Source organism: Zonotrichia albicollis, chromosome 2, assembly GCF_047830755.1.
Source record: "Zonotrichia albicollis isolate bZonAlb1 chromosome 2, bZonAlb1.hap1, whole genome shotgun sequence".
In the NCBI taxonomy this organism is placed as follows: Eukaryota; Metazoa; Chordata; class Aves; order Passeriformes; family Passerellidae; genus Zonotrichia; species Zonotrichia albicollis.
The window spans coordinates 29,248,962-29,261,235 of NC_133820.1; the positions used below are offsets into that span (position 1 = coordinate 29,248,962).

Here is a 12,274-nt window from a genome sequence, read left to right on the forward strand (position 1 = left end):
CCCAGAATGAAGTGCCTGATTTCCTCAGTCCTTCCTGGGATCAGTGCCTCCAAACCACATCTGTCCAAGCTTCAACTAACAGGGACCCAGCCAGCACTCCAGCCTAGGTCAGCTTGTACTGTCACTCACAACAAGCACATTTGCATGGGAGTCATGACAGGCAAACCTGACAAAATTCATATCAGAAATCTTGGCAAGAAGAAGGAGCTGCCAAATGCAATTTTGGGAACATACAGGAAAGGCATGAACCCCCTTATTGGCAGCCAGCAGCAGTCAGGAGCGTGTTGGAGCTGCAAAAAAGGCTGGTGGTAAGGCTCAAGAAGACCAGGAATACACAGCAAAGTGATGCCAACCCAGCTCCTTTCTTTCCCAGTGTTCAATCTCCCGGGCCGCCTATAAAAAACATGGTTTTTAAATTTATTTTCATTTAGAGACAATAAGCTTTCAGCACTTGTGGCAGAACAGTCTAGAACATTGCGGGAGCTCCAGCTGTAACTGAGCCAAACCCACCAGAAGAGCTTCTCCTTTGGGGGCAGAGCAAAGCCTTTGGAATTTTGAGGCAATCCCATCTCCATACGGCATTTATGCCACTTTTTCAGCAGCTCCGTGCTACACTTTTTTGTCAACAGCCGTCCGGGACGAGCTTCCCACTCCCGCAAGGACATCGCCGCTGCCTTTGCGCCGGGCCCGCGGTGCCTGGTGCCGGGAACGGGGCGGGACACCGGGATAGGGATCTGGGGCGGGATCCTGGGAGGGGAGCTCAGGCGGAGCTGGGACGGGGACGACAGGGGGGCTGGATCCCGGGATGGGAGCGGGGCGGATCCTGGGGTGGGAGCTGGGCGGGGCCGGGAACGGGGCTGGATCCCGGAATGGGAGCGAGGCGGGGCCGGGGACTGGGGCGGGGCCAGGATGGGAGCGGGGTGGAGACGGGATGGGAACTGGGGAGGAGTCGGGAACTGGGGTGGATCCCGGGATGAAAGCTGGGGCGGGGCCAGGAACTGGGGCGGATCCCGGGATGGGAGCGGGGCGGGGCCGGGGTTTGGGGCGGGGCCGTGAGTTGTGCGGATCCCGGGCGCGAGGCCGGGGCAGTCCGGCGCGGCGATTGGCGCTGTTTTTCCCGCGTGACACCGCCCCGCGCTGTGATTGGCTGCGGCGCCGCGCCGCGCGGGCGTGGCCGTGGCGGTGACGGGCGATGGGGCCATGGCGCCGGGCAGCGCGCAGGGAGCGCCGGCCGCCGGCAGGTACGTGCATGGTCCCCCCGCCCTCACACCGCCCGCGCTCCCCAGGGCCGCCGCCGCGGGGGCCGGGCTCTGCAGGGGCCTGGCGCCGCCCCTCCCCGCGTGCGGCCTGCACGGGACTCGCGGTGGGCCCGGCGGCGCCGCCGACACTGAGGGGGCCGGGGGTCGTCGCGGGCGGCCGCCGGCGAGTGATGGCGCCTTGTGGTTCCTTCCCCCCTTAGGAGCGGGCCCGGCATGGACGGCGGAGGCCCGGCGGCGCACAGCGTGTGCATGGTGTCGGACTTCTTCTACCCCAACATGGGGGGCGTGGAGAGCCACGTGTACCAGCTGTCACAGTGCCTCATCGAGCGCGGCCACAAGGTGCTGGTGGTCACCCACGCCTACGGCCACCGCAAGGGCGTCCGCTACCTCACCAGCGGGCTGAAAGTCTACTACCTGCCCCTGAAGGTGATGTACAACCAGTCCACGGCCACGACGCTCTTCCACAGCCTGCCCTTGCTCAGGTACATCTTCGTGCGGGAGCGGGTGACCATCGTGCACGCCCACAGCTCCTTCTCGGCCATGGCCCACGACGCCCTGTTCCACGCCAAGACCATGGGGCTGCGCACCGTGTTCACCGACCACTCCCTGTTCGGCTTCGCCGATGTCAGCTCGGTGCTGACCAACAAGCTGCTGACGGTGTCCCTGTGTGACACCAACCACATCATCTGCGTCTCCTACACCAGCAAGGAGAACACGGTGTTGCGGGCAGCCCTGGACCCTCGGATAGTCTCTGTCATCCCCAACGCTGTGGATCCCACCGACTTCACCCCAGACCCCTCCAGGAGGGATGACAGTACAATAACAATTGTCGTTGTCAGCAGACTCGTTTACAGAAAAGGTAATGGGGGGTCAAATGTAAGCTTGTTTTGGTTTCCTTTCTTTGGAGAGGTCTTGGTCAGGTACGGCTTAGGCTGTGTCTGTGGTATGGTTGGAATTTGCACTGGGAGTGGTGAGGTGGCCGTTCCAAGCTTTTGTGTTTGTGAACTCAAGAAGAAGAAATGTACATTGTTTTTGTACATGGTGGGTTCAGAGGTGTGTTTCCTTTGTAATACTGAAGAGACCAGAAGCTTTGGTCAGTTTGTGAAATGGAACGTTTGGCTCATATTGGACATAAGATTTAGGGCCTAATCTATATATTCTGTTAGAAATGTTTTAATTGTTTTTTATGTAATCCAGTGACAGCAACTTAAGTGATTTTTTTTTCCATTTTTGTCTCCTATGAGGTCCCAAGTTGTGGTTTTTTCATATCTTTGTGGACAGCAGTTTAACTGTCTTCAGGAGACCTTTTTTTTCACTTCTTCTGCTTCTGAATATAGTTGTAGATGTGGGCTACATCATGAGAAGTTCTGAAATCAGATAAAATAATGGCTTGCCCTAAATTTTCTCCTCTTAGGTATTGATTTGCTTAGTGGTATAATTCCTGAGCTGTGTCAGAAATATCCAGAGTTACACTTCTTAGTTGGAGGAGAAGGACCAAAGCGAATCGTACTGGAAGAGGTCCGGGAGAGATACCAGCTGCATGACAGGTTGGTTCTGACCCTTCGAGGTACTTCAGGGGTGGAGACCTGCCTGCCTCCCTCCCCCAGATAAGCCCCAAAGCCTGAGGCTAAAGGCAAGGCAGATAAACCAGACGCTGAAGACTTTGAGAGCTGGACTATGGTCCAGCAAGTTAATTCATATTTCTATGATTAGGCCCTGAATGAGCCTCTATTGAGACATAGAAAGGTGACTTAGATATAAATTTATCATGCCCTTCTCTGCAGCCATGATGCTTGGATCTTATATGGCATCAGGTGTTAACAGCTCATTTGTGCAATTGCATGTCATGATGACTGCTAGGAATTATTTTCACTATGAAACTCTTCAGCATAGTGCTTGTCTCATATGTGTTCTCGTGGTGCTACAAACATGTTCCCTGGTGTTACCATGTTACCAGAATGTTGCCATGATACAGATACATTTATGTATTTCTATTGGGTTTTCTTGATCAAGAACAGTTTCATAATCTTGAATGTTCATTTTATTTTCTAGGTTTTTTTGTTGCCTGTTTTGTGCTTTAGTCAGTGATTTCCCCAATTAAAATTGTCAGTATCGTTCTCATTTTGCCCTTTATTGTTTTCCAGTCTCTTCAAGATGACATGACCTGATCATCATATCTTAAAAACTTTTTCCCTTGTCAGACTCAGATTGGTCAGACCTCACATTGAAAATTGAGATAATGCATTTGACAAATCTTAATTATTAACTGAATGAAGCCATCGTTTCTTGCAGAACTAGAAGGCTCAGTAGCAATGTTCTGAAGGCAAATGTCATTAAAACAGCAACTTCTCCCACCAACTTTATTTTCAGAAGTTTCTTTCAGTGTGACAATAAAAAAGCAAGATTTTTTATTTCTCCATTGCTGGAGAAATTTAGAGAAAACTAAACTGGCGTGCCCATCTTTGTTCTCTCACTTTATAAGTGTGAACCATTGGTACCTTTTTCAGAATATGTGGCATTATTATGTTCCAAATCTAGTGCTTATCTCTGGTTTTTTTGGTTTTTTTTTCCTCTTGTATGTAGGGTGCGTCTTCTAGGAGGCTTGGAACACCAGGATGTCAGAAATGTCCTGGTCCAAGGGCACATTTTTCTCAACACTTCCCTCACTGAGGCCTTTTGTATGGCTATTGTGGAGGCAGCAAGCTGTGGTTTACAGGTAAAAAAAAAATCTAAAAAATCTCAGTATCTAGAAAGCATGTATCCATTTTAAACAAATTTCACAATGAAGTAATATGTGCTTATCACATTGATTTCATCTGAGGCTCTGTCTTGACAGAGGTAAGCAAATGTTATCCCCATTTACAGATCACCTGGAAGCTGAGAGAGAAGGGTTAACTCCAAGAGGAATTTTGTGTAGAATTTGCAATGACATGTAGATCTGCTCTCAGTTCTCTGAACTAGCCAAATACTGTTTTGTATGTGCTCCTTTACAGAGTTTTGGGGTAGTTGGTGTTCACAAAGGTTTATTTTGAAGGGAGCTGCAGAAAAATTGGCTTCCTTCTGTAGGGATTCAAGATAAGTTGGAGAGAGAGAACAGTAAAAGCCCTGGCTAATTTACAACTCAGACTGACAACTCAAAAAAGAAGTTGAGTCAGTAGCCATAAAGAATTAGAGTTTCACAATAAAAGATAAAGGAACCTTATTAAGAAGACAGACTGATAAGAGTACCTAATTTACAGTAAGTATAGAAAATGGGAGTGACTTCAATTTTTTTTTTTACTTCAGTATCCTTTGACAGCAGTTACTACCTAGTTGTAGTTACTCTCTTGCCATCTCTTCTCTAGAGGTGAGGAAGTTCTGCAGTTTCTTATTGCCCAATGTTTAGAGATGATTGCACTATGTGAGTCTTAGTAATTTCTGATTTTCCTTTAAAAATAATAATTCAGATTAATGTAAATAAATTTTTGCAAGTGTTCAGTAACCTAGGAAACTGAAATTTCAAGTATGTGGTAAAATTATCCTCTGCAAGTAGAGGTAACAGGTTTTTTGAGATACTGTGGAAGAAATGTCCAAAATCTGATTACACAGGTTCAGTTGTGTGTTGTGGCACACGCCTTCAGGAAAGGTGTCTCATAACCACTCATTAGACCTGTCTGGTTAGTCATCTGTTTTATCACCAAAGAATCTTTCTGGACAATGGTGAAGGTAATCTGCTGTGTTTGTCTTCTCTGGGGTTTGCATTTTTAGTGCACACACAGGTCAAGTTCCCAAACCATGATGTTTTCCTATTCTTTTAAATAGCTGCATCTAAACAATGTAATAGCATTGCTGTCACACAGTTTCATTTCTTATGTTACCATTTCTTTTGTTTATTTCAAAGGTGGTGAGCACAAGAGTTGGTGGGATTCCAGAGGTACTTCCAGAAAATCTCATCATTTTGTGTGAGCCCTCTGTGAAATCTTTGTGTGATGGACTAGAAAAAGCTATTGCCCAGCTCAGATCAGGAACTCTGCCATCTCCAGAAGCTGTTCATAATGAAGTAAAGACTTTTTATACGTGGAGGAATGTAGCAGAGAGAACTGAGAAAGTATGTATAATCACTTCTTTTAAATTCTCTGAAATTACATTTCTGAAACAATTCTTGCTTTGAAATATTACTAGGCACATTCACCATGAATATTCCAGTGTAATTCTTCAGCATGTTTCCTCTCAAACATACATGGTTTTAAAAGGTCGAGAAAATGGTTTTTTTCCCCACAAATAACTCCTGGATATATTTTCTATTTGTATTTGTATTTTCTAACATGCCATGACTGCTGGTAAATATTTCGAAGAAAAGCCTAGATCATTAGTTAGATTTCTACTCTATTTGTTCAAGTCTTGACATGAAGTAACTTTTCTGGCACAACTGGAAAATGTGCTGCTAAGGTGTATGACAAGGTAAGAGCAGTTCATGACAGAGCTTCACCATTTGCTAACAAGTAGTTTAAAATTATGAGAAGCAGTTTAGTGCTGGAAGGTTGAACACAGCTGAGTTTACATAAGCTGTGGTTGTAATGAAAATTTATTTTCATAGTTTTGAAATCATATTCCAGAACTAGAGCTGCACTTCTGTAGAAAAGCTGCACTTCTGCCTTCAGTGAAGAATGTTGGCTGCAGTAATGTTACAAACACTGTGGAGCTGTGTCACTTCTGCCTTCACCTCCTGTGTTTTAGGGAGGAGAGAGTAGCTGAACCCCATGCCTCTTAGATTGTACTGCACTCAACTGTATATCTCTCACAAGCCTCCTTGAAGCGCCATGTACAACCAGTTTATTTTAATATTTTTAAGTGCCATCAGTATAATTCATTTTATGATTTTGTAACTGCAGGCGACATTTGAATTGCAAAGTTTTTACAGACGTTAGCCTAGATTTGAGTTTGCTTTATATAGCATTTTCTTAAAAAAATCCACCAATACTTCATGAAGGAAAATGGTCATAGAATTGGTAAAAGTATGCATAGATCTTAAATTGTGCAGAAGATTGTTGTTTGTTACCAAATAAGGTTACCTGTAGAAAGGAGTCTGTAACATTCTTAAGGAAATAAGGAAAATAACTGTGTCCTTCAAGCCTTTTTGGAGTGGTTTGTAGTGGGTTTGTTGTTGGCTGTGATTGACCTGTATAATAAGTCACTAGTAGCAAATATTTGCTTTGTGCAATAATTGAACTACTGTTTCTTTAAACAAAAATCCAGGAGCCTATTAGGATTTGGTTCATTGTTCAAATACAGAGATTTGGAATAGTGCCAAATTCACCTGTGAGTTCATCCATCATTGTGTTTAAAATCTAATAATTGTATGTTCAAGCTCTTCCTGGGACTGATGTGAATATGAGATTACAACCCTTTCAATCTATTAAAACCTCCAGCCCTTTCAGTATAATATTACATGAGAGAAAAATTATGCAGCCTTCCTAGTTAATGAAATACTTCTGAAGTGTGTAAAAGAAGAGAATGTTTCATATTTCTCCTTAAATGAATGAATGAAATATCTAGAACAAGACTCATAAATCAGCACTTAGGATCTGCAAAGCTTTTTAGGGGGCAATATTTGTCCCATCTGGTAGCTAAGACTAGATCATTGATTTTGTGGAGTGATTATAAAGTACTGCCTGAATTTTGAGGTAGAATCAATGCATTTTTAAGATGTTACTTTCTGTCTCCTCTTTGTTTAGGTGTATGACAGAGTTGCAGATGAAGTGGTTTTACCAATGAAGGAGCGACTTGACAGACTAATGACTCACTGTGGTCCCGTGACCGGGTGTATTTTTGCTTTTTTTGCTGTTCTGAACTTCCTTCTCTTGGCATTTCTGAGGTGGATGACTCCAGATTCCATAATTGATGTTGCAATAGATGCTACAGGACCTAAGGGTGCATGGACTAAACGGTATTTTTTTGGAAAAAAAAGAAGAGTTAAAGAAGAACTTCCAAACTCCTAAATTGCGCAAGGAAAGAAATGTGTCAGTCACTAAAGGTTTTAATGCTTGCTGACAGAGACATTACTCTTAAAACTCTTCAGTTTCTTTCTGAAGTTCTTGGAAAGAAACTTAGTTCAATGTGCTACCTCAATTTAGGATGATGTTCTTAGTTCAGTTTTGGATTAATGCAAATCTATGGGCATCTCTTTTGCACTGAAAGCTGGGAGGAGAATATGTGTTTTTATATATGTCAGAAGCCTTGGAAACAAAAATACAAGATTTTCCTTGATAACTTGAACATTGCAGAAAGGGATTTAAGTGTTTGGGAAAGCAAAACACAACAATTATTAGCTTAATGTAATCCCTGCTAATCCCTGATATTCACTGTGATTTTTATTTTAAGGCCTCTTTCAAAATAATTAAAATCTCAACAAAATACACCTTTTTTCTCCTAAGATGAAAATGGCACTTGAAATTAGTCATAAAGTCCATTACCATGTAAAGTTCAGAGACTTAGTTCTAGCAGTTGCGTCCCAGTGACAGTGTTTTGCCTGCCTAGCATTATTATTTTGAAGTTCTTCCCTAGTCAGAGTTGCACATTCTGTTGCTGAATCAACATTCCATAATGATTTTCTGATATTTTCAGAGGTGCTAATTTTTTTCTGTTCCCTTACACTTGTGAAAGTGATGTAAATTTATAGTGATTTTGGGTTTTGCTTTTGTTTTTCGGTACATAGGGGAAGAAATAGTATTATTTAGAGATAATACAGCCTTTAGAAACATCTCAGGCCTGAAAACTTCCAGCAGTCTGTGCCAAAGTGTGAAGTAACACATGTGCGAGAGAGCAAAAACTGTGAAGGGCTTAATAAGCACACTCGTGCTTACCTGCTCTCTCCACCTCCCACCCACCCATCCTTTCCCCCTCACTTCTTTCTCCCTCCCCTTTCTTATGACCAAAGTGGCATTTCAGTCCATCTCTGGGAGGGACAACGTTCAGGGTGAGTGATTTCACCTCACCCACATCAGAGACACTGGCTGGCAGGTGCTGCATGTGAAATCTCCCAAGGAATACCTTGGGAAGGCATTCCTTAAGTGGAAATAACAATGGCTGTGTTTTTCATGGAGAGACAGAGAAGGAGCAGCTCTGAGGAGTCTGGGTGATTTGTTCTGGGGCAGGAGGCATCACAGCATTGTGCCAATGGGTGTGAAAAGAGGTGTTTGTTTCATTTGTGTCGGCCACCTCTAAAATTGCCCCTTGTCTGAGGCACTGGGTTAGTTTCTTTTTCAAGCATCACTAATCATGACAAGCTTCCTATTTTATGACTCTGGAGTATTGTGTGCTGTTGGACACTGTATTAATATTAAAACTGTGCAATATGAAAACACTGTTTCCAAACCCTTGAAGAGCAGTATTTAACACACTCCTTCTGCCAAATTCATCTTGTTTGGGTAGAGATGTAATTACACAAGCATTTTATAATTTCATTGAACATATTTTCATGAAACACAAAGATAATGTAAATAATTGCCATATATAAAGTCTATTCTTTTACTAGAATTTTTAGCCTTTGATATGTAACATACAGCGTGTAATATTACAATTTGAGTTTTTCAAACTCTGCATTAAAAGTGGAAGTCATCTAAAATGGTGCCACAAGGTTTAAGGATAAATGGGTAGAATTAAGCTAATATTCTACTTTTTTAAGTTTTTTTTTTTTTTTTAATATTGTTCAAGCATTGAAATTTCTAACAACCTTTTGAAAATACTGATTGCCACTCCAGGGAAATGTTATATATATATATGTGTGTGTGTAATTTTAGTAATACTTTGTTCTCTTTTAGTTCTGTTTGGTCTCCTGCAACATCTGCAAACACAAATCAAAAGGATTGCGTGTATCTATTCAAAATAAGTTTTCTTTTGTGGAACATTGTGTACTTACAAATAACATAATAAAACCTTGTTATAGTCTTGTTTACAAGCCAAATGTAAAGTTTATCTAGGGGTTTATTTACCTTTCCATAAAAAATGGATACATTTCATTAACGTGTGGGAGGATGTAATTAGAAAATACAGAACTACAAACCATAATGCTGCTTTTCACCACTGGTTGTTGGAGTTCCTATGAGAATGTTTTTTAATAATCATCTTTCTGTACAAGCTGCCATACAAACTTAACCCATAACTGGTTTCTCAAATATCACCACTTGTATTATGCAGAGCTTTGTGGGAATGATTTGCTCACTGACTTTGTGCAGTGAAGGATGATGCCACAGAAACATTTACAGTTTTACAAAATATCAGTGGGTAACACGAAAAAGGTTAAATAAAATAAGTAGGATACAAAGAAAAATTACTGAGATAATGAATATGGTTAGAAATTAATAAAATAACTTGTTTAAAAAAAATAAAATGTTTCAGTTGTGCTTGCAGGTAACATTCAATTGTTGTGAAATACCGGGGAAATGTTAGGAAAGGGAGAGTGACACTAATTAAGCAAGGTCTTGCACAGAGCAGAGCCTCTGGTGTGTAGGAGGAGCAGGAAGACCTGTATAGAATGTCCCCCTCCCAAACTGCAATGAAATTCCATCCCCAGGCACAAGGAGGGATGTTGTTTCCAATACATGATGTGCAGACACTGTCAATCAAGGTATTGAAAATTGTAGGTTAAACCATGCAATACACCATACAAGCATCAAGTAAAGTATAGATATAAGATTAGTCTTTCAGACTGTGTTTTAGTGGGTGTGGATGTATCTGTAAGAAGGTAACTACTGTAATTTACTTGGTTTGTGGTCAAGTTTTTCTGCGTCTGTTTATATTTTTTCCCTGTTTTATATTTGGTCCCTTTTTCATATATGCCTAGGCTTTTGAAAATTAATTGCAAAAGTCTTTCTGGTGCTTTCTGCTTCAGTAAAATACAGACTTTATGTAAATAAATAAGAGAATAATCAGTCTTAAAATGGCTTAATATTTTGATTTTTTTAAATTAAAAGTATTTCAACATTTTTAGTGTTTAATTGCTGTCATTAAACTACTCTCATGATATTTGCTGTGCATCATGACATTTGGTAGTATGTTGACTTCCACAGTTTTCCCTAATGACTTGAACGTTGGCAGAGATAAAAGGTGGATATTTTTTAAGGGAATAAAACGAATGACAGGATGTGGCTATGTGTCTGAATTTATTATGTTACCAAAATTAACATTTTTCTTGTAAACCTGACAGGTAGATCAGGTTGCTTTCAGATCCTGACATGCTTCAACTCTCTCACAACTCTAGAGATGCTACTTGTGCAGGATTCATTGAACTTTAACTGTGCATGGCTGCTTGTCTTGTGCATGCTGGTTCTTCAAGCTGCTTGTTTAAGCAGGAGGGGCTGGTGCATTCCCTGGGAACACAGGGAATGCTGCTGGAATTTGCTGTCCTCCTGCCCAGGCAGCAGCAGGAGTTTCAATAACCAGGGGTGATGGGTGGCAGATAGGTGAGATCACTCGCACATTGGCTTGAGAGCAGCCCGTGAGTCACTCTCACATCTCTTTTCAAGAGGAGTGTTGTGAGTGTGCTCACCCAAGGATGCCAATAAGGCAAGGCTTGTGTGGGAAGTAGTGTCATTTATTGGATCAAACTGATAGATAAGAAGTAGCCAGGCTCTGTATGGACTCCTTTGTTCTCATCTCTTCTGTTTGTGCGTTTCTGACTCCTTTTTTTCCCCAGTTGCCTTACTTTGATTGAATACATTGGATACTCTAATCCCAACTAAATATATTAGAAATACACTGCTGTAATTCAGAGTGTGTGTAGCATAAGAATAGACCAATACCTCTTTGAAGTTCTTTGAGATCAGCGTTCCTCATCCCTTTATTTCCTTGCCAAATTCTTCAGGTCATATCTGATGTTTCTCCTTAGAAATTGGATAAAGTTAAGGTGAACTTTACTGAAAATGAGATATTTTCTAAGTTGGATTGCCCTTTTTTTCTGCTTATTTCTTGCATGTGTGTCAACTAGCATATATAGACATTACTTTTCATGTTTTTTGGAGGATGTAGCTAAACTACATCTATTTACCTCCTCATGACAATTTTTTTGAAGGATTAATATATTTTTTGATATTTTGATTTAACAATTTAATATTTATCCTAGAGTTAAGGAAGAGTGATTCACAGAATAGTTAGGGCATCTTGCATAAATCAGTGAGGTGTGTTTTTTCTACAGGGGGCTGACTTGTTCACTCAAGTCTGTTAATGGAATTGCATAATGCACCTCACTCAGCTCACAGCAGTGATGCTCAAAAGAGCAAGGGAGAGCGATGACAATCCTGTGTCTGCACTGTCATTGCTCTTGTGTTCCGCCTGTTCTCACGCCTACACAATGTTGCTCATCTCTCTAGTTTCAAAAATACCAGAGATTTCTGAGTGATCACACCCAAGCTTGCTGTTGTTTGCCTGACTACCACCCTCACCAGCATTCATACTTTCCACCATGCTGTTCAGCTGCCTTCCCAATGATAATTTTCTTTTACATCCACTGCATTAATTTCCCTAGTGCTCTTGTATGCTAAGAGCAGATTAGGAGATTACACAAGTTTTTCTCAAATGACTCACTGAATAATTTAACTGAAAATCTTAATTTGTCTTGTTCTGAAGCCAGGAGGGTGATTTTGCTGCTACACAAATAGAGTTAGTCCTTCTGGGAGAGTCATGTTCCAGTGACTGCTTCCAAGCAGTCAAACTTTCCTGTGGTTTTCTAGAGCACTTGGAGAGCTCTTTGGTATTATTCCATTAGGGATAAAAGAATTTCAGTTGCAATCACCTGATTTTCTTGTATTTTTCTGAGTTTTATGGACATGTACAATTCCACAGGCTGATTGTGAAAAAAATCAATGATTTTCCTTTGCAACCAAAACCCTGGTTTTCTAGTTTTTTTTTCTCTTAAAAGGTGTTCTTCCTTCCTGCTTGTCTCCTGTTGAGAGACAGTTTTGTAAATACTACATGAGAAAGATTTCTCCATTATTCAGGCTGACTTTACTTTGTAATGGTCGTAATATTTTTTATGTGTT

The 12,274-nt window shown here is 41.7% G+C and overlaps 1 protein-coding gene across 1 annotated transcript; it reads left to right on the forward strand.

Annotated features, from left to right (window-relative positions):
• The first annotated feature begins 1,057 nt into the window (after positions 1 to 1,057).
• PIGA (phosphatidylinositol glycan anchor biosynthesis class A) lies at positions 1,058 to 10,279 on the forward strand. The gene is made up of 6 exons (XM_005491801.4): positions 1,058 to 1,241; positions 1,460 to 2,118; positions 2,674 to 2,806; positions 3,843 to 3,975; positions 5,140 to 5,346; positions 6,974 to 10,279. Exons 1-6 carry the CDS (start codon positions 1,201 to 1,203, stop codon positions 7,235 to 7,237), a joined length of 1,437 nt encoding a protein of 478 aa, XP_005491858.3. The 5' UTR covers positions 1,058 to 1,200; the 3' UTR covers positions 7,238 to 10,279.
• Positions 10,280 to 12,274: the final 1,995 nt, after the last annotated feature.

What these genes read in the sequence shown, in the direction of transcription:
- PIGA (XM_005491801.4), top strand. Translation starts at nt 1,201, where the DNA reads ATGGCGCCGGGCAGCGCGCAGGGAGCGCCGGCCGCCGGCAG. An exon ending in CAGCAAGCTGTGGTTTACAG is followed by an intron (nt 3,976 to 5,139) that starts GTAAAAAAAAAA and finishes TTTATTTCAAAG; the next exon opens with GTGGTGAGCACAAGAGTTGG. An exon ending in TAGCAGAGAGAACTGAGAAA is followed by an intron (nt 5,347 to 6,973) that starts GTATGTATAATC and finishes CTCTTTGTTTAG; the next exon opens with GTGTATGACAGAGTTGCAGA.